The sequence below is a fragment of the Ailuropoda melanoleuca genome, chromosome 12, assembly GCF_002007445.2.
Source record: "Ailuropoda melanoleuca isolate Jingjing chromosome 12, ASM200744v2, whole genome shotgun sequence".
NCBI classification, from domain to species: domain Eukaryota; kingdom Metazoa; phylum Chordata; class Mammalia; order Carnivora; family Ursidae; genus Ailuropoda; species Ailuropoda melanoleuca.
Window position 1 is genome coordinate 51,836,086 of NC_048229.1, and position 23,911 is coordinate 51,859,996.

At 38.2% G+C, this 23,911-nt stretch overlaps 1 protein-coding gene across 16 annotated transcripts in view; it reads left to right on the forward strand.

The window, feature by feature from the left end:
* CHD9 (chromodomain helicase DNA binding protein 9) overlaps window positions 1-23,911 on the forward strand; it is a 218,217-nt gene that overhangs the window by 169,381 nt on the left and 24,925 nt on the right. For all 16 annotated transcript variants that reach the window (XM_011220466.3, XM_034638811.1, XM_034638810.1 and 13 more), the window contains 11 exons: window positions 812-1,008; window positions 1,480-1,679; window positions 5,635-5,794; window positions 6,229-6,318; window positions 11,560-11,663; window positions 12,168-12,285; window positions 12,905-12,962; window positions 14,693-14,735; window positions 15,899-16,118; window positions 18,954-19,156; window positions 22,011-22,919. In XM_011220466.3, the coding sequence (XP_011218768.1) occupies window positions 812-1,008; window positions 1,480-1,679; window positions 5,635-5,794; window positions 6,229-6,318; window positions 11,560-11,663; window positions 12,168-12,285; window positions 12,905-12,962; window positions 14,693-14,735; window positions 15,899-16,118; window positions 18,954-19,156; window positions 22,011-22,919 (2,302 nt within the window). The remainder of the gene's footprint in view (window positions 1-811; window positions 1,009-1,479; window positions 1,680-5,634; window positions 5,795-6,228; window positions 6,319-11,559; window positions 11,664-12,167; window positions 12,286-12,904; window positions 12,963-14,692; window positions 14,736-15,898; window positions 16,119-18,953; window positions 19,157-22,010; window positions 22,920-23,911) is intronic.

Sequence of the window (23,911 nt, forward strand, 5' to 3'; positions counted from 1 at the left end):
GTTTTGAATGAATTAAACTGAATGAACGTGGTGAGGTTCATGCACTTACTACCTTTTTGTATTTTAATAAAACTTTTGGAGAAGACTAAAGCATGTTTCTGTATCTATGAAATATTTGTATCCTTTGACCAGATCATTACTGGATATTTCCCCTTTTTGGGATTTATCTCTGGGATAAACTTAGATTACAAAGATTTATTTGAGCATTATTTATTTTAAAAATCGAAAACAGGGGCGCCTGGGTGGCACAGCGGTTAAGCATCTGCCTTTGGCTCAGGGCGTGATCCCGGCGTTACAGGATCGAGCCCCACATCAGGCTCTTCCGCTGTGAGCCTGCTTCTTCCTCTCCCACTCCCCCTGCTTGTGTTCCCTCTCTCGCTGGCTGTCTCTATCTCTGTCAAATAAATAAATAAAATCTTTAAAAATAAAAATAAAAAATAAAAATTGAAAACAATCTAAACTATGAATTAAAGAAAATTAATATGCATAAATGTAATTTAGTAATACATTTTATGGCTATTGTAGAAGCATAATACAATAACTCGTGTTAATAATAAAGCCAGATACCAAATTCTTTTCATCCTATGACTGTAATGTCACAATATTATATGTGTATGATAATAATGATTTTAAAGGAATATAAAAAATTTTAAGTTGATTTGGTAGGTTGATGAAATTATTAGTAATTTCCGTTTTCTGGCTTTTTATAATTATTCTACTCTCTGTACCATTTGAAAGTTGAAAATGTAAAAACACTGTTGTAAGCAAAATAGTAGAATGGCCTTCAAGTAACAGCTGTTAAATTTTACAGAACAGCTTGGTTATTGACACTCCAAGAATTAGGAAGCAAACAAGACCCTTTAGCGCAACGAAAGATGAATTGGCTGAATTATCTGAAGCCGAAAGTGAAGGAGATGAAAAGCCCAAACTCCGGAGACCCTGTGACCGTTCCAATGGCTATGGAAGAACTGAATGCTTTAGAGTAGAGAAAAATCTTCTCGTTTATGGGTAAAATACGACTTTTAATGTTTCTTGTTAGTAGTCTGCTATATAAAGTCACAGAAAACATACACTATATTCTACTGTATTGGTTTTTATCTTGTTAGAATCAATAAAGTCTGTTTAAAGTACCCTAAATTTATTATGTTTAATGTATATTTATTAGCAGAATAATGGAATATCCTTAAGTTGTAAATTATAAATGTATCACTGAAGTCAAATTCCTTGTTGTCCTGAGATTTGCATATTTAGTAATATAAAACGTATAGTCTTTTTATCCATTATTGAATAAGATCACTCAGTCACTCTACCATGGCTCTGCATTTTTACTCACGGGGCGGGGGGTTGGCAGGGGGACTTTATTAGGTAAATCCTGTTAATGACAACATGTGTTTTTGCAGTTTTCAAGCATTTTGTATATGAATTCTGTTTTTCTCTGGACTTGACTCAATATTAATATAAATACACCTTTTTAACCAGATGGGGCCGGTGGAGAGAGATTCTGTCTCACGGTCGTTTTAAGAGACAGCTGAACGAGCATGATGTAGAAATAATTTGCCGAGCCCTCTTAGCATATTGCCTTGTTCACTACCGAGGAGATGAGAAAATTAAAGGCTTCATATGGGATCTCATTACTCCAACTGAAGATGGGCAGACAAGAGAGCTACAGAATCATCTAGGTAAGAAGATTCCTTTTTAAATTTATTTTTAGTTGCAAAGGTAGCACCTGCCATAGTACCCTATAAAGTATGGAAGCACTATAGGTAACGTTAAAGAACCCTTAAACTTCAGCCTCAATTCAAGTTCCGAATTAGAAAACACCAGCTGCTCGGTTTGGTTGGGTTTTACACGAAGTTTTACGTGCAGTTGGGTTGTTAATCAGACACGTATCGGTTTGCAGGTTGTTGTCTCAGCAGTCTTCCCATCTGTAATCAAGTAGATCTATCTCATTTTTAAAACTCCTTTTTAGTAGTTCATAGTGTGGATATTCCGTAGTTTATTTAGCATCTGCTTTAATGATGGGTGCTTAGGACATTTCCAGTCTTTAGACAATTGAAAAACAAATTTCAGGGGCGCCTGGGTGGCACAGCGGTTAAGCGTCTGCCTTCGGCTCAGGGCGTGATCCCGGCGTTATGGGATCGAGCCCCACGTCAGGCTCCTCCGCTATGAGCCTGCTTCTTCCTCTCCCACTCCCCCTGCTTGTGTTCCCTCTCTCACTGGCTGTCTCTATCTCTTTTGAATGAATAAATAAAATCTTTAAATAACAATAATAATAACAGCATCTCCTGGGAGCTTCTTAGAAATACAGAATCTTAGGCATCAGACTTACTGAATCACAATCTACTTTTTAACAAGTTCCTTCGCAATTAGTATGTATATTAAAGTTGGGAAATATTGATGCACATTTTAAGTTTTCATCAGTACTTTAATTTGCCACCAGATATGGGTATACCAATTTACAGTTCTGTCAGATATATATAAGTACCTCTTTCTCTGCATCCTTTCTAATAGAATGTTCTTTTCTGCATAAAGTAATTCTTTCATAGCATAAAGTAATTGAATTTTCTGTAAAGATTAAAAGAAGATTACTACGCCCTGAAATTACAGTGTTACAGTTTTATTCTGTTTAATCAACAAATACCTGCTCTAGGGCCTACTGTGTGCTTCTTGTGCAAGGTACTGAGAAGAGAAGAAGAAACAATATCCCTGAGCTCAGAACTTTCCATTCCAGCCAGGTAGACAGACATAATAAGAAAGTAGATAAATAATTACAGAATGTGATAAGTATTGTGAAATAAGTAAGTGCTGAGCTGGAGAAGACCAGAAGGCTGGTCACTGGAGGCCGTCTCATTAGGGGGCAATGAAATTAGTAATGCGAAGAGTGGACTTCTGATAAAGATGGAAGATTGACACAAATATATCACTCTTCCTTTACATGTCAGTAAAGAAAAAAATAATTAAGGCATTATTCTTGATCAGTTCTACAGGCAGAAGTCCTAGTTTCTTCAGCAAACAAAAGGGGGGTGGATAGAGAGGCTCTCTGTAAACCAGTGATTCTCAACCAGGCATGATTTTGCACCCAGTCCTGCCACCATTCAGGGTTGTCACTGCTTTGAGCATGTTACTAGCATCTAGGAGATAGAGGCCAGGAGGCCATGGACAGCTCCCCACAATGAAGAATGATACAGCTCAAAATAACAGTAGTGTTGAGATTGAAAACCCTACTATAACCTAAAAGATTTGAGAGTCCTCACCCAGCTGCAGTGTGGGGGCCTGATTTGGATCCTGGCCAAAACAAACAGCCCAAGGGATTTTTTTTATTATCTTTATTAGATAATAGTAAATTTGAATATCAAGTATTAAAGAAGTATTGCATTTCTTAGGACCAATAATGGTATTTTTTAAAAGGAGGCCATGTACTATCACTAAGAGATACTCCGATATTTATTAACGAAATGAGTGATGTCGTAGATTTACTTCAAAATAATATGGAAGGTTGGGGAGTGAATAGGGTATGGATGAAACAAAATTGCCATGAGCTGGTAATTATGAAAGTTGGATGATGGAACATAGTGACCCATCATATTATTCCATCTATTTTTGAATGTACTTAATTCCATGATAAATAAATAGGCATAAACCCTCAAAAAAAGAGAGAGAGTGGGAGAGGAAATAGCAATTTTGGAAGAAAATAGATGAGTGGCTACTAAATCAGAGAGAGCTAAATCTCAGGTCAGCAGTAGGAAAAGGCGACAGCCAACCAATGTGCTTCACAGATTACCCAAAGGCTTCAGTTTGTGACACATCAGAAACCTCTGGAAGCAGGCGTAAGGACAGAGATTAGGACTAGGAGTTGTTTAAAGAGAGTTCAGATTGCCAGACACCCCCCTGAACTCTGTGTAGCCAGAATGAAGAATGACAGAGTTTATTTTCTAGGGGTGCCTGGGTGGTTCAGCCCATTAAGCGTCTCGCTCTTGGTTTCGGCTCGGGTCATGATCTTGGGGTCATGAGATCAAGCCCTGCATCGGGCTCAGTGCTGTGTGTGGGGCCTGCTTAAGAGTAAAGAGGACTGGAATATAGAACAGTATTAGTAGTAACACAGAACAAAGTACAATTTAAGGTGGAAGGCATTAATTAGTATCAGAAAGAGACTACACAATACTAATAAAAATGCCTAATCCTTAAAAGAAGCTATAACAAGGGGTGCCTGGCTGCCCCTACCCCCAAAAAAAGAAATAACAAGTATAAACTTTATACACTAAATTAAACAATCTCAAAATAGAAATGCAGAATTGCCAAAATTTTAAGAAGAAATGGACAAGTCCACATCAAGCTTCAATTTACCATTGTCATGAAACTCCTAGCTGGTAGAGTTCAGCAAAGACAAGATGCATGAGATAAGAGTTGAAAGGAATCAAAACTGCATTTTTAGTAATTGTTAAAAATTGCAAGTGGGACAACTCTAGCATCATTGAAGATTCCTAGGTAAGCTGTGGTATACATGCAATGATAGTCATAGTAGATTTTTACATGGCAGGAAAATAGATATATTAGAGCCTCATGAGTTAGCAAGTATAAATCTCAAAAAAAAAAAAAACCCAAAGTAATCAATAAGTTGCAGAATTGCCTGTGTTATATAATATCTGAAAACTTAATTACTAAATATTTCTCCAACCTACGAGTACAAACAGGCATGGTATGACATCAGGGTAGTGATTATCTCTGGGAAGGAAGGATTGAATTGGACTTCAACTATGCATACTAATTTCCTTTAATGAAAAACTGACCAGATATGGAATATGTTAAGATTAAAAGCAGGAATACTTCTTTGTATTTTTGAAAATTTTTCAGGGGTGCCTGGGTGGCTGAGTCGGTTAACCGTCTGACTCTTGGTGTGAGTTCAGGTCATGATCTCATGGGTCATGAAATCCACCCCCATGTTGGACTCCGTGCTCAGCGGGAAGTCTGCTTGAGGGTTCTCTCCCCCACTTATGCTTGTACTCTCTCTCTCTCAAATAAATAAATCTTTGAAAAAATATATATATTTCAGGGGCACCTGACTGGCTTAGTCAGTGGAGCATGCAGCTCTTGATCTTGGGACTGTAAATTCAAGCCCCATATTGGGTGTAGAGATTACTTAAAATCTTGCAGAAAAAAAAAGAAATATTTCACAAAGAAATATATCACAGAAATAAAATGAATTTAGCTCTCTTAAACAAGAACCCACAATGACTAAACCTAACCCAGTTTCGCAAATCAAGAGGCCAAAACTTACTGTTTTGTAACTAGGGAAGCTAAACGTAAAGCAAAGGGGCAGATCTGAGCTTCAGGTTTTTACATTTGGAAAAAAATAATGTGTTTTGAAACAAAAAGTAAGTCAGGGTGATTAATTTCAGATACAGAATTGTTGAGTACTTGTGGGGCGGGTACTGTTAATATGTATATACAATCATCGTATTGACTTACCTTGCAATTGGGTCAGTATTGTTACCATTAATATTTTAAAGATCTCTGTATAGCCTGCACAGACCTCTGAAAGTCTCCAGAAATTCCTTGTATTGAAAAAAAATGTTTCAAATTGCAAAACTTTATACAGATCATCCCTGATTTCATGTGTCCTTCTCATTTTAACAGGCCTATCAGCCCCTGTACCCAGGGGTCGAAAAGGAAAGAAAGTAAAGACTCAAACAAGCTCATTTGATATACAGAAAGCAGAATGGCTTCGAAAATACAATCCTGAGCAGCTACTTCAAGATGAAGGATACAAAAAACATATAAAACACCACTGTAATAAGTAGGTAGTAGGGAATTTTTAACACAACTCATTAAAAGTTTTTATTTCTGAATTTATTAAAAATCTTAAAGCATGCTGATTTTGAGTACAGAGACAGTGTGGTCTAGGACCAATCCTAATCTTAATCTTACAGGGTATCCTTCAGCAAATCATGGTACCTCTTGTGTCACTGTTTTCATCAACAGAGAGCGAAATAAAACTGGCCTCCAAATGATCTCATTATATCTTACTTGGATATTAAATTATGATGATTGTGAAGATTTTGGAGAAACCTATTTTACTATATATGGTAGTAATGAGATTTATTTAATCAGAAGTAATTATTATTATAAAAATTCTGTATACAAATTCTTTTCCAATTTTAACCTCATGGATGAATTTTCTTTAATGATTAATATCTTTGTGTCTTTTGGTTTCTTTTCCCTCATTTTTAGGGTTTTGCTTCGTGTAAGAATGCTGTATTATCTAAAGCAAGAAGTCATTGGAAATGAGTGTCAAAAAGTATTTGATGGAGTTGATGCAAAGTAAGTTAAATAACCTGTTGATATTTTCAGTAACATGATGAGGCAAGAGTTATAGGACCAGAAAATTGTACCGTAAGTGGCGCCTTATTCAGTGAAGTTCACAAGAAGAAAATTCCATCAAATGTAGAGAATTCACCCTTGCCAGTTCATTGCCTTTCCCCCATTAGTCTCAATATTTGACTGTGTCACTAAGAGCTATAATAATAGTGATAATAATAATAATAGTAATAACAACAACAATAGCAGTAGGAGTAAGCGTCTGCCACCAAATCTAAAACTTAACCCTTTCTGTCCTCATTCTTTTCTTCTTCCCTCTTTATTCCAGTGGAAGAGGTTTTATGGAGACTGACTTTTATGTCCACATATGATCCATCCGATGCCCTGATCTCTCAGCTCCTTATTTCTACTTCTCCCTTCGTGAAATGCTATGTTCTTTTTTTTCTTTTTCTTTTACCTTTTTTCCTTTTTTGAAATGCTGTCTTTTGTAGGTATTCATGCAGCTTTACCCACCTGTTGTCCTTTTTCCTCACTGGTCTTTCCTCTTCATTTTCCTAGCTCTTACATTGGATTGGCCAGGAGCTCTGCCCTCAGCTCTTTCTCGGCTGTACTGTCCTTTAGTCTCATCAGACCAAATCCGATAAACAGATGACTCTCAAACTTCCATGTTCATCCCAGAGCTCTAACCTGAGAGAGCTGCCTCCTAATATTTCCAGTTGACATCTTCATGTTTCCCTGGCTCTCTAATCTTCTGCCTCCAACCCTTTTCCTCCCACCTTCCCACACACATGCCTTCTCCATCCTGCTAAATGGACCGCCCAGGCGCTTGGGCACCATTCTTGATTGCTCCCTTCCCCTTACACCCCTCAGGAACACCTGTGAGCTCCACAGAGTACCGTGTACACCTGAATCTGAGCACTTGTCACCACATCCTCTGCCAGATCTCTAGTGCAAGCCACCATTACGCCACATTTAGACTTTTGCCTTGGCCTCCTAATTGGGTCTCTCTGCCTCCTGTCTACAGGCTGACCGTCACACAGCAGCCAGAGTGATCTTTCTGAAGCAAAAATCAGGCCATGGTGCCCCTCTCCTTCAAACCTTCTGGGTTTTTCTCATTTCTCTTAGAATAAAATCCATACTCCCTATGGCCCTACATAACTTGTGTCCTCTTCTTCCATTCTGTCCCTCATCCACGGTGCTGCAGCCACACTGGTGTTTCTGTCTCTCCAGCATGTCGGGCTCATTCTGTGCTCTGCCCCCTGGTACGCTCTTGCACCACCTCGTCTTCCACAGAACTGTCTCTTCAGATAATTCAGGCCTAGATTCAAGTTTTACCTCCTCACAAAGGCCTTCCCCAGCCTCCGTCCCCTAGTCACTCACTACTGCTTGACCTTATTTTATCTCATTCATGATGCCTATTCAAGTTATATTTATTTCCATGTCTTTCTCTTCTCATTACAGTTTAAGCTGCTTGAAGGTTAAATATGTTGTCTTATTGATCTTTCTTTTCACAGCACCTTGAATCTGGGTTGTGGTAACACCCAATACATTTTTTTGGCTAAGTGACTCCTCTTTTCCCTTGGCCTGACGGGAGCCTATCCACTTGTGATTTCCCAGAAACTACGTTCTGTGAATTATCCCTACATTTTCCTCTTTCATTAATCTCCCCCTCTCTGGCTTCTCATTTGGATTTTCACACGTTGACATCTCCCTCAGCATAGACACAGACATACACACACACATACACACACACACACACTTTTGGACCCAGCATCTCTTCACAGTATCATATGATTACTCTCCTTGATTTCACAGCCAGACTTCTGTATCTATGTCTCCTTTTTCTCTTCTCCCATTGATGATATGCTCCCCACTGCAGTTCAGCCAATGCCCCTCACTCCACCACCTACTCCAAGAAGTTCCTCACCTATATGCTTGCTGCTAAACCCATGGATATATCATAGTGTTTGTCTTATTTTACCTTTTTTTAAAGGATGTATTTATTTATTTGAGCATGGTGGGGAGGGGCAAAGGGAGAGACCATCAAGCAGACTCCCCCCCTGAGCATGGAGCCCCACATGGGGCTCGATCCCACAACCCAAGCTGAAACCAACAGTCAGATGCACAGCTGACTGAGGCACCCAGGTGCCCCGGTCCTGCTTCACTTTCACTGACCACTTCCTTCTTCTTAAAATGCTTCTGTAATAGCATTCGCCTGCAGAGGCTCTTTTTAGCTTTCTGCTCGCTGCTTTGCGGGCTCCTCTTCAGTCTGTCTCTTAAATGTCTTCTCGTAGGTGCTCTCTTCTTGTCACCTCCTTTTCTTGGATACTGTCATCTTTTCTGCGGTGTCAGTTTTTGTTTCTATACTATACTCCAGGCCTTTGCAGTCTTGCTGGAACATTTGCTTTCCCCCTTGCCTCTGTTCACCCCGCGTCACTGTGCAGCTGGCATCAACTCAGCCTTTCCTGGCCTCTGAAGTCCAGGTCAGGGACGTATCCAAGGTCCCCTGTTACAGTGTTCACCATGCAGTATTACAGTATCTCTTCACAAGGACAGGGAGTGTGTGCCTTTTTATTGCTATTATTGGCAAATAATGAGTGTGGTTTAAATGTATTTTGAATGAATGATCTAGCCTGGGGAAGTTAAAGGCAGCGTTATGCAAAAGACAGCACATGAACTGAATCTTTAAAAACAGAAATCAACAACAGGAGCACCTGCACCTTTCCCTAGCAGTTAACAAACGCTTAACATGCATTTGGTACTTCACTGGAATGCTGGGTAAGATATATGCTCTTCACAAGGAGGAAATCTTTCCACTGCTGGTGATCATCACAGTGTATTGAGCTTAGAGTGCCACCTGATGGTTGATGAGGGGAACTACCTGACCCACGTTCTTTTCTCTAGCCTTCATCTTTCGGTTCTTATGCTTTCTTTAGTCCTGGGCAAAAAATCAAAAGTAAATATCTTCTTTAACTGTATTTTTCCTCATCATTTTTTCAGCTTTTGTTGTATCACAGGAAAATCACTCTTTCTCTATTTTCCTACGGTAAGCTAGAAAATACTGTGATTGCAACCCTTTTGTTTTTAAGAAAAATTAAAGGTAGTAAGATGTTCATTTAAATGCAGAAAATTTTCTTTAAGAATCTAGAGAAATGTCTCCATCCTTTTCTCCATATTTCTTGGGTTAAAAACTTTTTCTGCTGGCAAACACTTAAGAAAAATAAAAAGTAATTTCCTATCTGTATTTCGTGTTTTATTTACTTACAAGACTTGTAAGTCTTTTGTTTTCATTGCCATTGTGCTTTATTTCTACTATATTAGTAGCTAAAATCAGGTTCTTGTGGACTAGCTCAGGAACATATTGACCATTTATTAGTTTATTTCTATATGGAAAGTTATTTTGAGTTCCCAAAGACAGTGAACTTACAAATGAATTTTTGCTACACAACTTAATTGTAAGTAGGAAACTTCCCATTTTTTCAAAACAATAGGCCTTTGTTTATTGACTTATGAAATTTTGGTGCTAAGACAAGGAGATGAAATTCTACTTAATTTTTGTTATATTTTATTTTATCTCTCATTCTTTGAAAGTTGATAATTCATGAATACCAAATAGGGAAATTCTCAACTAGAAAATTTGATTTCCCAAGGTAATTTAGCCTATCCAATCTCTCTCTTTTTTTTTTTTTTAAGATTTATTTATTGGGGCGACTATGTGGCTCGGTTAAGAATCTGCTGTTGGCTTGGGTCATGATCTCAGGGTCCCGGGAACCAGCCCCTTGTCAGGCTCCCTGCTCAGCACAGAGTCTGCTTGTCTCTGTCCCTCTGCCCCTCTACCTGCTTGCTCTTTCTTTCTCAGATAAATAGATAAAACTTAAAAAAAAAAAAAAAAGAAGGATGTGTTTATTTATTTGAGGGGGGAAGGGGCAGAGGGAGAAGGAGAAAAGCAGACTCCCTATTGAGCACAGAGCCCCACATGTGACTTGATCCCATGACCCTGAGATCATGACCTGAGCCAAAATCAAGAGTCAGATACTTAACTGACTGAGCCAACCAGGCACCCCTCTACCTTCTTTGTTGAATAAAATATAAGAATGATGTGTGTGTGTGTGTGTGTGTGTGTGTGTGTGTGTGTGTAAAAATTAATGATATTCGGGGCGCCTGGGTGGCGCAGTCGTTAAGCGTCTGCCTTCGGCTCAGGGCATGATCCCGACGTTCGGGGATCGAGCCCCACATCAGGCTCCTCCACTGGAAGCCTGCTTCTTCCTCTCCCACTCCCCTGCTTGTGTTCTCTCTAACTGGCTGTCTGTCTCTGTCAAATAAATAAATAAAATCTTTAAAAAAAATTAATGATATTCATTTGCTGATTGTCAAATGTTAGCTATATGCTAGGCTAAGGGAGACAGTGCTTGAATCACTATATAGAGAAGTAAACATTTCAGTCCTTCTATGCATGGCATATTTTCATTTTTAGCGGTGTTGTGTTACTTATAAAAGGTTTCTGGGAAAATAATAATTTCAAATGATAAGCAAAGGAAGTTATGTTTGCAGAATTATAAATGCTCTTAAGTAGTTGTTTCATACTCATGAAAACAGCCAAATTACCAAAGAATCATGGATTTATTATAGTTTAAGTACTTTATCATATTGTCATTTTTAGGCATGGTATTTATATACAGCATAAAAATAGCACTTTGAGTGTTTTAGTCAAATTATGAATCAAAAACTTGCCGTTTTCCTTCGCTTGTAAGCAATGCTTAATTTGTCAGTGGTATTTTCTAACCAGTAGCAGTCTAGAAAAGATATGACTTGTTTTGCAGCCTAAAGCAATTAATTTGCCCTTCTAGGGCCCCAGTCTCCTCATATACAAAATGAAATGTTTGAACCAGCTGATTTTGTCAAGTTGTTTGCTGATGTAAGGCTCTACTCTCCCATAAAATGATTTGTTTATATCTAAAGGAAATCAGTGGAAAGAATATGATTCCTTAAGAGTAAAGTAATCCTGTTGAAAAATGTCTTCTGTTGAGCTTAAGGACATTAGTTCGTTTTTTAGTAACTTTATTGATCTTGTACAATTTTATAATTTTAACTGGTGGTAATTGTGGAAAATAAAAATCAATGAAATAAAATCATAACGTCTTTGTCTTAAAAACCATAGTGCTTTTTACAAGCTAGGTAAAGTTTGCCTCCTCTTTGACTTGTTTTTAATAATTCATAGAGCTATATTGTGATTTTTTTTTAAAGTGACATTGATGTTTGGGTCCCAGAACCAGACCACTCAGAAGTTCCTGCTGAATGGTGGGATTTCGATGCTGATAAGTCACTTCTTATTGGAGTTTTTAAACATGGTAAGTGAGGAGGAAGGTAGGTAGAATCGTCTTCTGTGTGTAATGTAATTCAACTAGTTCTCAGTTTAACGATTTCCACCTATAGCTTCGTTCCAGTAACACTGATGTTATTATACGTATCATGTAAAGCACAAACTACCACATTATGTCTGTCAGTCACTATACTTCTTCATGAAAGGGGTGGCATACGTGACCTGCCCCTCCCAGACAGAAATCTCACTAACTTCCCCTCAGGAAGAGTTCTTATGTAAAGTGTGTTGTGTATGATCGGTTTTCCTCTTTCTCATTTTAAGTGATAAGTTTAATCTAAACTTTTAAATAAACCTATGCCAGACCATGCAATATTTGTGATAATTTCTAGAAAACCTACTTTACCCTGTACTGTTTTAATATATGGTCCCTTTAGTCCAGGAACATCATCCACAATAAATATGAAGCATGCTTATATTCATACATCTTTTTTCTTTTTATCCTTTTTACTCTCATAATTGGTGATCCCTCCAGGTTATGAAAAATATAACACTATCCGAGCAGACCCAGCATTATGCTTCTTGGAAAGAGTGGGAAAACCTGATGAGAAAGCAGTTGCTGCGGAACAGAGGGCAAATGATTATATGGATGGGTATGTGCACTTCAGAGCCTTGATTTCTCCATGTATCTCTGTCAACAGCAGCATATTACATCAGTGATGTTTATTGTTAGATAATGTAGTAGTAAGAGAATTGGAGTTTACAATCTAAAAGAGTTAACAAAACTCTAATAAGTTAGCATTTATCCACTGGTGTGATCAAGGAAGAGACTCCACCTGCCCCATCCCCATCCTTGTGGGGAGTCCTTCATTTTTCCATTCTTAACGGTCATGGCCATTAAAGCCGTACAATTCTAAGGGCATAGAGGGAAGAAGACAAAGAATATTACAATTGAAGAGAAATAGAATGGTTTTCATGGTAACTGTCATAAGGTCTTTACTATCTTTGTTTTCTTACCAAAAGAGACTGTGCTGAGTTTAATATTACCACGTTTAAAAGCAAACTTGGTAGTAAGAGTCAATCAGAAGTAGCTTTCTTCTGACTTGCCATATAACCACCTTTGTGCTGTGACTTGGGGTCCACAGGCTAACAAACAGAGATTTCAGTCTGAAAATATGCTTAAAAGTCCTCCCAACAAGATTCCATTTGTCCTGTCAGGAGAAATTTTTAAGTCCAGTACAATAATTGTAGCTTCTGTTGGTATTTTAACAGGGACGTGGAAGATCCAGAATACAAACCTGCCCCAGCTATCTTTAAAGATGATATAGAGGTATGCTTTGGATCCTATTTTAAAATCCTCATTTCTGGTTAGTCCGTGGTTCCTTTTGTTTGCATTTTCTTTTGTGTGTTTTTCCTTCATGTTTTCCTTATACGTAATTCTGTTCTTCAGAAGATTAGCTAAGTTAGTGATCCACTTAGGTTGACAGGCATCTGCCTGATCTCCCTTCTAGACACTCTGGGGGCCAGGGTGGGCAGGTGGATGAAATGGAGCTTGCCCACAGGCTGCACTGCTAGGAACTAGGAAACACAGTGTTGGGGAGAAAACCCCAAGCAGAGTGAGAAGTAGACACAGAAAGTACACAGCAACTAGACCTACATAAAGGGTTGAAAATAAGGATAGAGCCTAGAGGAATTCTGAGCTGCAAAAGCATAGTTCTAAGTGTCCTGTTTATAGAAAGTCAAAAGGAAGAAGCAGGGTTGAGTGAAAATACTCTGTGGAGTGGGGAAAGGATGTGAAAAGGGATGAGGGATTCTATAATACTTACAAGGGCAGGGGAAAGGACTAAACGGTGCTATTAACTGTCAGGTAAGGTGTGCTGGTCTCGGTGGCCAAGGGGCTTGGATATTGATGCCTGTATGAGGACTAGAGAGGGTTCGGGCCTGTGTGTGGCAGTGAGAAAGGAGATTCTGCACAGAATGAGAACCCTCAGAGAGCAGTACTCTGACAAACAACACAGGGCAATAGCGAGGAAAAGTAAAACCCTTCTCCTACAGTCTCTCTTGCTGCCACAACTGAGAAAGCTTAACATCATACTGGCTGGCAAAAAAAAAAACATTTAAAGAGCCCAGATCTATTTTCTTAGAGCCAGTAAAAGGTATGAGAGGCAATGAATTTAGGGCTGAGAGGCAATAAATCAATATGAAAAACTCTTTAGAGATGAAGAGGATAGCATAATAATGTCCGGCATATGTCTAATCGGTATTCCAGAGGGAACAACTAGAGAGCATAAGGGAGAAGACCTGTTCTAAGAGATTATCAGCTGAGACGTTTTCAGACTTAATGAAAGACATGAATCTTGAGATTCAAGAAATAAAGTGAATCTTGGCAGGATAAACAAAATCCACTCCAAAAAAACATCCTAGTGAAATTGCAGATATTCCAAACAAAAAGCAGATGTTAGAAGCAACCAGAGTAAAAAGACCCACTTACAAAGGAGTGATGGTAATTCTAACTTCAGGCTTTTCTAAAACAACAACAGAAAATAGTAGTCATTGGAATAAAACCACCAAAGTTATGAATATGTTTACAGTAATGTTGGAATATCTGATTGGAGATGCTCTGTTGACAGATAAAAACTAGATATACAGCACAAGCCAACTGTTCAAGGCTGAAAGAGAATGATTTGCAGGTTGTCTAATCAAATATGAGAAACAATAAATTATGAGAGTTGGTATATAGAACAACAACCAAAAAATCCTGTTATCGATAATACCTAGGGTATATTTGCAATTAGAGGAAGGGTGGAAGAAAAGCCCTTGTCCTAAGCGTGATCATGGAAGGGGGAAATTTTAGTGGAAAATAACTGGTCTAAAGTGTACAAGGCAATAGAGAAGTATAAAAGGGTGGGAATTGAGAACAAGATATTAAAATTTTTATTTTTGCTAAATTCATCATGAAAAATTCTATTGCAAAAAGTTCTTTAAAAGTTTGATTCCCTTTTCATCTTTAATGTATCTTGACCAATCACCCTATGACAAATTTCTGTTTTATTTTAAAAGGATGATGTTTCTTCACCAGGAGATCTTGTTATAGCAGATGGAGGTAAATTGCATTTCTCTCTTTTTACTTAGTTTTTGTGGAAATTCACATTCTCATGATACCATGAAATCAATAAACTATTACACTTCTATGATATTTTAGATGTGTATGAAATTTTTTTTGAAGACCATCGTAATCATTATAGGACATACTAGTTGGGAATTTAACAATATTTTTAGTTGCAAATCTTTATGCCGTGACTCACTGAGCTTTTATGGAATCAAAGCTTTGATGATTCTGTGGCTTGATTATTAAACTTATGCATGAGATTTCATCATTAAAGTGTTGATTCAGTAATCCATTCAACAGCTTATTAGTTCTATGTTAGGAACTGTATTAGGAGTCATCATTTCTCACACCCCTTTTTTGCAAAGCCTTTCTTTGCAGGGTCTTGTTTCTACTTCCTTCTGATTATCAAGATAGAAACATGCTGTCGCCAGAGTACACTCACTCCCAGCTGGCACCCAAGTGGAATAGGGCCTCATCCTTTCATAGTTTGACTAGGAAAGAAGGAGTAATATTTGCTTAGCATGAATGATTACCGCCTAATTATGGTGTATGTAATTATAAGATTATACCCTGGAAATAGAGAGCTAGATCCTGTACTTTATTAGATGAATAAAAGCTTAAAAGTGATAGCATTGTCATAGGGAATTTTTTATAATATATGTTCCTCACTAATGACCTTTAAAATGTTTTGATTCTCACATAAATTGAGATTGATTTAATATAGAAGGCTTTAAGTAAAAGAGTTTACAGCATTCAGCTTCTGAGGGATTTCAGTTTGACTTTTAATTCATTTAAGTTCAAGGCATTTGAGTATTTGCCAGCCAGTAAAAATCTATTAGACCTGGAAATGCAAGAGTTGTATTTTCTGTGCAAGGGATGTTCAGTAGATACTATGGTTCTTTATTCCACTGTGACCTACTTACTTTGAGCTGTTCTTTAAGTAATGTTTTTAGAGCTGTGGTTAAAAGAAAACTTTTTTATAATGAGAAGTTTGGCTTGTGTGGGCTTTTTTCCACATAATCAGGTTGAAAGAAAAAGATTTTAAGTAAGGAAATTTTGCTGTTTGTATGAGTTTCATTTCAGTATCTGTTTAGTTTTGGGGGGCGAGGTTTTTTTCAGTTTTGTTTTTTTATTGACATGAGTTTCTTTAAATATAGATGGTCAACTGATGGAAGGTGATAAAATTTATTGGCCAACTCAGTCAGCTTTAACTACACGTTTGAGGCGTCTCATCACTGCATATCAGCGTACTAATAAAAACAGACAAATCCAGCAGATACAGCCTACTTTCTCAGCGCCCGCCAGTGTAATGCAGCCTCTTTACGAAGAAGCCACTCTCAATCCTAAAATGGCCGCCAAGATAGAGAGACAGCAAAGGTAAGACAATAGCACTAAATTTTTAATATTAGTGTAATTGTATAAATGTAGCTATTCATTCAGAAGGCTGTTACTGTATGGTGATCTCACTTTGTGAAAAACACATATAGGTAGAAAAGTTGGTCAGAGCAAAGTGTTTTATGCTTGCATACACGTGCATGAATATATACTCACACACATATACACAACAAATACGGTCAAACGAAAATAATTGCATTTTATAGTTCCTAGCCATGCTTCATATTTAATCATTTTTTGTCATGCTTATGACCAGTGAGTTATTAAAAAAATGAAATTGCAAAGCAAGCTCAAGAATTAAATTATTAATAAAGGATACATTTAAATTACATGAAATAAAGTTAATTCTACCTTATTTTTACATTATGACATTTATGAAATGTAAGAATGTATGGAAGACAAGTCCGTTTATGCTTTATATAGAGGATGAACCCTTGGAACTACTGATATCAAAGAAGGACAAAATGGTAGACCTTTTTGTAAGAGAACTTGTTAAGAAGACAGGCATGCTTCTCTCCTCCCAAAAGTTTTAACTTCTTGAAAAGGATAGAATATGTTGAAAAGAATAGCAGTGTTTTGCAATAACCTGGCGTCCGTGTTAAGCCTGGGTCCTTGGATGTTCTCTGGAAAATACATCATTGTTCTTTTGTATTACTTGCAGCACATTCATTGTAACCAGATTTAGTTAGTCTGAAACGTAAGATTTTTAGATGTCCTAGACATAATCTTCTTCAAGTACTACTACCTCAGCAACTATACTGTTTCAGTTGTCTATAATTGCATAATAACCGCTACCCCAAAATGTGGTGACTTAAACATCAGTTTTTTATTTCTCACGATTGTATGGGTTGACCAGGTGGTTCTTCTGCTCCCTGTGGTGTTGGTGGGAGTGCTGAGATGTCCGGAAGGGAGAAAGTGGCCTCACCCACATGGCTGGCAGTTGGCACTGGGAGCGTTTGTGAGGGAGCATTCCCAGTGGCAAAGGCAGAAGAAGCTTCAATTTCTTAAGGCCCAGCCTCAGGGTTTCAAAGTGTCACTTCTGCCACCTTCTGTGGGTCAAAAAAAAAGTCACAGGGCCAACCAAGATTAAAAGGAGAGGGAAATAGACTGTGCCTCTCCGTGGGAAGAGTGGCAGAGAATTCAGGGCCATCTTTAACCTCCCATGTGCATTTTTCCTTGGTCGGTCAGATCTGGATTAATCATCCTTAAAGTTTAGCTTTATCGTGATAGTCCATGCCTCCTTATTTACTGCAGGTATAAAGTGTGTTCTTAAGCCTAGGTTCAAGAGTCTCTTCAGTTTCAGCATCAGCATGCATTTCTAATTCTATCCAGTACTGTTCCCGCAGCCATAGTGTCCTATGTATTCTTGACTCAATACCTAGCTTATGTTGTTCCTATCACCTGGGACATCCTTCTTCCCGCTCTTTAGTCCAAACCTAGCCCCTCCTTCAGAGCTCAACACCTATCCTACCCCTTCTACTAATTTTTTTCTCAACCAGTCCAGCTCACAGTATTGTTTCCTGCACTCAGATAGCACTTACCCAAATAAACTTCGCATTGTCACACTAATATAAGATGTCGTAAGGACATTGATCTTTGCCTTTCTGTGTCTTGTCTTTCTAAGTTGTAAATTCTTTGAGGGTAGACACTATGTCACATTTCTGTGTGTCCTGTGCAATCTTTTAATCCATCCTTTGTATTCTATTCCTCCTTTCGTCCCCCAGATGCAAGGTTCATATGATTTGATTGGTTTCCCAGGCTATTTTTACATCAGTATTATATTAATCTTCTTAAGGTAGCACTATGCTGAAAATGGCCTGTTGATGTTTTTCAAAGGTCTCATACATTCTTTCTTGTTCACACAATTCCATAACTTAACCAGGAAAAATTGTCCATAAATTAGACTGTGGAGAGCTGTGGTGTGTGAGGATAATATTACCCTCTTGAAGTATCTTTAGGAACTTTCAACTGAACAGGGACTATTTTAGCCAAGCATATGGAGTGTTTCATAATCTGACCCCAACCCTGTCTCCTCTGTCTCTGGTGTGATCCATATCATTGTCAATGTGGAATGCTTATCATACCCCCAAAATGTAGATTACTTCCTACTTTGCTTATACTATGCCCTCTTCCTAGAATTACCTGGTTGATCTTTGCCTTGTTCCATCTTAAATACTGCTTACTTCTGTGATGCTTTCTTGATCACTCAAGTCTGAAGTGGTCCTCCCATCTTCTGTGCTCTCCTAAAATTCTTAGTTTCTATAACGCATACAACTATAACATACTACCTTATACTAGAAATATCTTTGAAATGTTTTATCTTTTCCCTAAAGGTAGGGTCATTGTGTCTTACATAATCTTGTCTCCCCTGCGTGTTTTCTTAGAGAGTAGATTTGCAAAAAACTATTATAGTGCAGGAAAAGAAGCGTGATTGGATAGATGAGTCAGCTAACATGTTTTTAAAAGACTTATTTATTTATTTGAGAGAGCACACGCATGCACGAGTGGGAAAGGGGCAGAGGGAGAGAATACCCAAGCAGACTCCTGCTGGGCGCAGAGCCCAACATGGGGCTCAGTCCTACGAGCCATGAGATCAGGACCTGAGCCTAATCCAAGAGCCATACACTTAACCAACTGAGCCACCCAGGTGCCCCTCAACTAGCATTTTTAACTGTATTTGCAAGGCAGTGTCCTGCATTTAATCCTTTAAAGTGTTAGGTACTTGAAATGTTTTAAATTTTATTATAGTCATTATATTCAGCATTAATAAATATTTATTTTAGTGACCAATGTGACTTTTTCTTTAATCTGACTCAGGTGGACGAGAAGAGAAGAAGCTGATTTTTATAGAGTTGTGTCTACATTTGGAGTGGTATTTGACCCTGACAGAGGCCAATTTGATTGGACAAAATTTAGAGCTATGGCTAGGCTGCATAAGAAAACTGATGATAGCTTGGAAAAGTATTTGTATGCGTTCATGTCTATGTGTCGGAGGGTTTGTCGTCTTCCTTCCAAAGAAGGTAGGTATAAAATTTGTCTTTCCTGGTTTGGGTCAAAGAAGCAAAAAGCACTAAAATTCAGACATTTCTAACTTGTTTATTTCAGTAGTCTAATTTAGTACCTCAGTAATTTTTCAGATGTGTAAACAAACTATGTTCAAAGATCTCCCTATTGGTCAATCCTGCTATTAAAATGAGATCTAAACAGAATAAAGTTACACCCTGAGTTTTGAGGAGTGGCCAGTGCTTATTCAGTATTAGACTGATGATCGAAGGAGGTAGAAGGTTCATGATAGCTTGTGAGCAGGACTAACTTGTGTACTTAGTCCATCTGATAGGAGCTGTGTTAGAGGGCTTATTTACATGAATAATTTTGCAAGGAATGAGGCCTCCGCTCAAAGGACATTTTAAAGAGTTTTAGTAGGAAAAAAAGATCACCCAGGGCCTTCCAAAAAAAAAACACAAAAAACAACTAATCAGAGGTGCTGATGCTCAGCCAAAGCCCTGTTCTGGGGTGAATTTCATTGTCTTTGAAACCCAGAGAAATAGTTCATCCTGCCAGCAACTCCTCTCGATAATGCTGTTATAAGCCACTGTCTCCATTCTTTGTTAAATATGATTTCTGACTGCTAAACCCCACTGCCTTCCTATTCCTATTTTGTAGTACAATATAAATGGCTAATAAAAGGATGTAAATTCCATGTGAATTTGTTTGCTTGTTTTAGTTTTATGTCCTAACGGATCTGTTGTCAGTCTGCTGAATAGAGTAGCCAGCCCATTACTTGATTACCCAAATACCAGATTATTCAGGGTAGATTTTAGTCTAGTTAAATGTCTTTTGTAATACTAGCGATGGATTTAAAAAGACAGATAAAGCAAAGTATTGTGTCTTCTATTATTTATGGTTGCCAAGAGGCCCTCATTTCTTTTTTCCCATCAGCAATGTAAAATGTGGTGAATAAATTAACCACTTTGGACTCCAGTTTTCAAACAAAAAGGAAAATTAATTATTAAATAATGATTGAAAAGGTTGTGTTTTCTTGTTGGAAATGGGAGTAAGGTTTTACTTAGATCGGTTTTCCAAACTTCCTCAGGTCACGGAGCCCTGACCATCTCTAATTTTTCACAGCACCTGAGGCCAAATGTTCTGTTTAATGAATAATTAGATCCAAACAACTTAATAAGTATTTATGTCCAACAGTCTGGTAATTGTTTAAAAACATAATGTAAATTGAAAGAACAATATACTACTTTTCTTTCTTAAATAGCCATACTTACTTACTAATGGGATGTGTATACCTGTCAGGCACCATACCATTCTCAAACCTTGGAGGTAGAATTGATACTCCCATTCTTGTTTCCTGTTCCATACTGATATTTGCATGGTCCTTGATTTCTTTTTTCTTTAACTTTTTATTTTGAACTACTTTTAGACTTTCAGAAAAGTTGCAAAAAACTATAGAAGTTCCCATGTATCTCTCACTTTGCCTCCCTTAATGTAAAATCTTACATGACTAATTATAGTATCATTATCAGTCTAGGAAATTAACATTAGTACAGTGCCATTAACTAAACTGAGTATCTAGTCAGATCTTACCAGTTTGTCCACTGACGTCCTTTTTTGTTCCAGGATCCCACATTCTATTTGGTTGGTCTTTCCCCTTAGCTTCCTATAGTCTGTAAGAGACCCTCAGTTTTTCTCGTCTTTCATGACCCTGATACCTTAAAAAAATATTGATCAGTTATTTTGCCACAAATCCTTCAATTTGGATTTGTCTTATGTTTTCATGTGGTTGCATTGAGGTTGTGCATTTTTGTCAGGAGTACCACAGAAATGGTGTGTCCTTCTCAGAAAGTACCATGGGTTCAGAATGTCGGTATGTCCAACACTGATGGGGTTGTCCTTGATTGCTTGGTTACAATGGTTTATGCTGTTTCCCCAGTGTAAAATAGCTATCTTTTCCCCTGCAGTTAAAAGAAATCTTGAGATACTTTGAGACCACACAAATCCTCTCCTCAAACTTTCACACATTGACTTAAGTATCCATGAGTAGGTCCTTGTGTGTAACAGTTTTTACTATGGAATTCTGCTGCAAGCAAGGATTGGTGTTTTGCTTTCATCTGCTGATCAATTATTTATTCATATCAGAATGGACTCAGATATTTATTTTATCCTATAGGTTATAACCCAATACTCTCATTATTTTGATGCTCAAAATTTGTACGAGCTGCTTTAAGTGACCCCTGAATTATTTCAACAAATCCTTATCTTTTTTGAATACTTCTAAACTGCCAGTATCTCTGCCCACAAAGATACAACCCCATCGAAAGGAAGATCACAAGATCTAATGTTGAAACTGAACCAGCTCCAGCCATTACTTCACATAGCATTTGACAATGTTCCCGCATTTCCCTCCAATTTTAAGAAAGCCTTTGGTGTTCCTGTGAGTTCACTGTAATGCAGAGTTACCTTGGTGCAGCTAGGGAAATGGGACTTCTGTTTGTTTATGGGGTATGATTTAACAGTTTTAATTTGTGTTTATAAATGAGTTCAAGTAAGTGTTTTCCTATCTGAGTAAGGCACAGATTAATAAAGACAGGTCATAGGGAATTTCTTAAATTCTTATATTCATATACGTCTAAAAAAGTGTTCTACTTACTTTCAGAAGATCCAGTGTTATCTATTATATGTATGGATTTTGGTAGTTCTTTTTAAAACTTCTTTTTTTTTTTCACTTAAAAATAATAAAAAGAAATTCTGGAAACTACACAATGATACTGAGTAGAGAGGTACATTTTAGAAGTTGCATTATTTGTTTTACATCGGTAACAAAGTGTTTTTGAGGTTAATGTTTTTGTTCTCGTTTTAACGTAGAATTGGTGGATCCAAATATTTTTATCCAGCCAATCACAGAAGAACGTGCTTCTAGGACTTTGTACCGTATTGAACTTCTAAGGAAAGTACGGGAACAGGCCCTCCGGCATCCGCAATTGTTTGAACGCTTGAAGCTTTGCCATCCAAATCCAGACTTACCAGTCTGGTGGGAATGTGGCCCTCATGATAGGGACTTGCTCATTGGAGCTGCTAAACATGGGGTGAGCCGAACAGACTATCACATTCTTCGTGATCCTGAACTCTCCTTTATGGCAGCTCAAAGGAACTACAGTCAAAGTAAGATGGCTCATTCAAGGACTTCTACCCCACTTTTACAGCAATATCAAGTAGCACTTTCTGCTTCTCCTCTTACCTCTCTACCTAGGCTCCTAGATGCTAAAGGTATTATTCTAGAGGATATGAAAGTTAAAAGTGAAAATCTTAAAGAGGAGCCTCAGTCTTCTGAAGAAGAATCTATGTCTTCTGAGGAAACCAGGACACTAATAAAGTCTGAGCCTGTAAGTCCAAAGAACGGGGTTTTACCACAGGCCACTGGAGACCAGAAATCTGGTGGAAAAGGTGAAACAGACAGACGCATGGTTGCAGCCAGAACAGAACCCCTCACTCCAAACCCAGCTTCTAAGAAACAGCGAGTCCACAAAAGAGGATCCGAATCTAGTTCTGAGTCTGACTCTGATTCTGAGAGATCATCCTGTTCTTCCAGATCATCTTCTTCCTCGTCTTCCTCCTCCTCTTGTTCCCACTCTCGATCAGGCTCTAGTTCTTCTTCATCCTCCTCTTGTTCTTCAGCATCGTCCTCATCCTCATCCTCATCCTCTTCCTCATCATCCTCCTCTTCATCTTCATCAGAAGACAGTGACAGTGAAGAAGACGAAGTCCAAAAGCGAGGTATATGCCTGAAGTGCTTTTGCTATTGTACGACATTTCAAGTGAGAATGAAAAGCATTTGGTTCAGATAACTTAAGCATGTTTAAAATTGTTGACTGAAATTTTACCTGTACAGATTTGCTTAGAGAAGCGCTAGCGAGGAGGAAACTAGACTTACTGGTACACACTCCTGATTCAGTATTCCAGGCATTGCAAAAATGGGTTCATCAAACAGAAATTAGGCATTTTACACAATATTCTAGTTCTTTGTGATCACCTTCAATTTAGCGTTACATTGTTTTCTGAACAAGCTGACCAGGGAACAAATCAGGATGATATTCTATAACCACCACCAGGATTTTTAGATTAAGCAGTCAGACCAACAAGAGTAGCATAGGCCTTACTTGGCAGCTGTCTACTCAGAGCAGTACTGGACAGGAACGGCAGCTCACCGGCAGAGTAATGTCAGGTGGCCCTCTCCTGAGATGTGCTTGCCACAGCCCACCGTTCAGGTGCACGGAAATGAGTTGACGTTGAGTGGGCGCAGGAGCCAGTCTGGCCTAAGGAACCTCATAGTCCACAGGAACCAGAGTCTCTTGTAACAACTGGGACATAAGTTTCAGGGTGGCCATAAGGATATGCCCCATTATAGGAGTCCCCTCCTTAGAGAATGTTAATATACCCATTAGGTATTTATGATCCTCCCAGGCTAAATGCAGTTGATCAGTCAGGAGTTTATCTGTTTGCAGGGAAGCAGACCTACAGAGTTAACTGAGGGTCACATTTTCGTGCAGAAAGGGTTGTTTTGTTAACCCTTTCCCCTCAAACTCCTTAATGCCACTTATTTTGCTTTTGTGCTAATTCTTAATTTTTTAATTTTTTATTTTTTTAATTTTTTTAAAAGATTTTATTTATTTATTTGACGGAGATAGAGACAGCCAGTGAGAGAGGGAACACAAGTAGGGGGAGTGGGAGAGGAAGAAGCAGGCTCCAAGTGGAGGAGCCTGATGTGG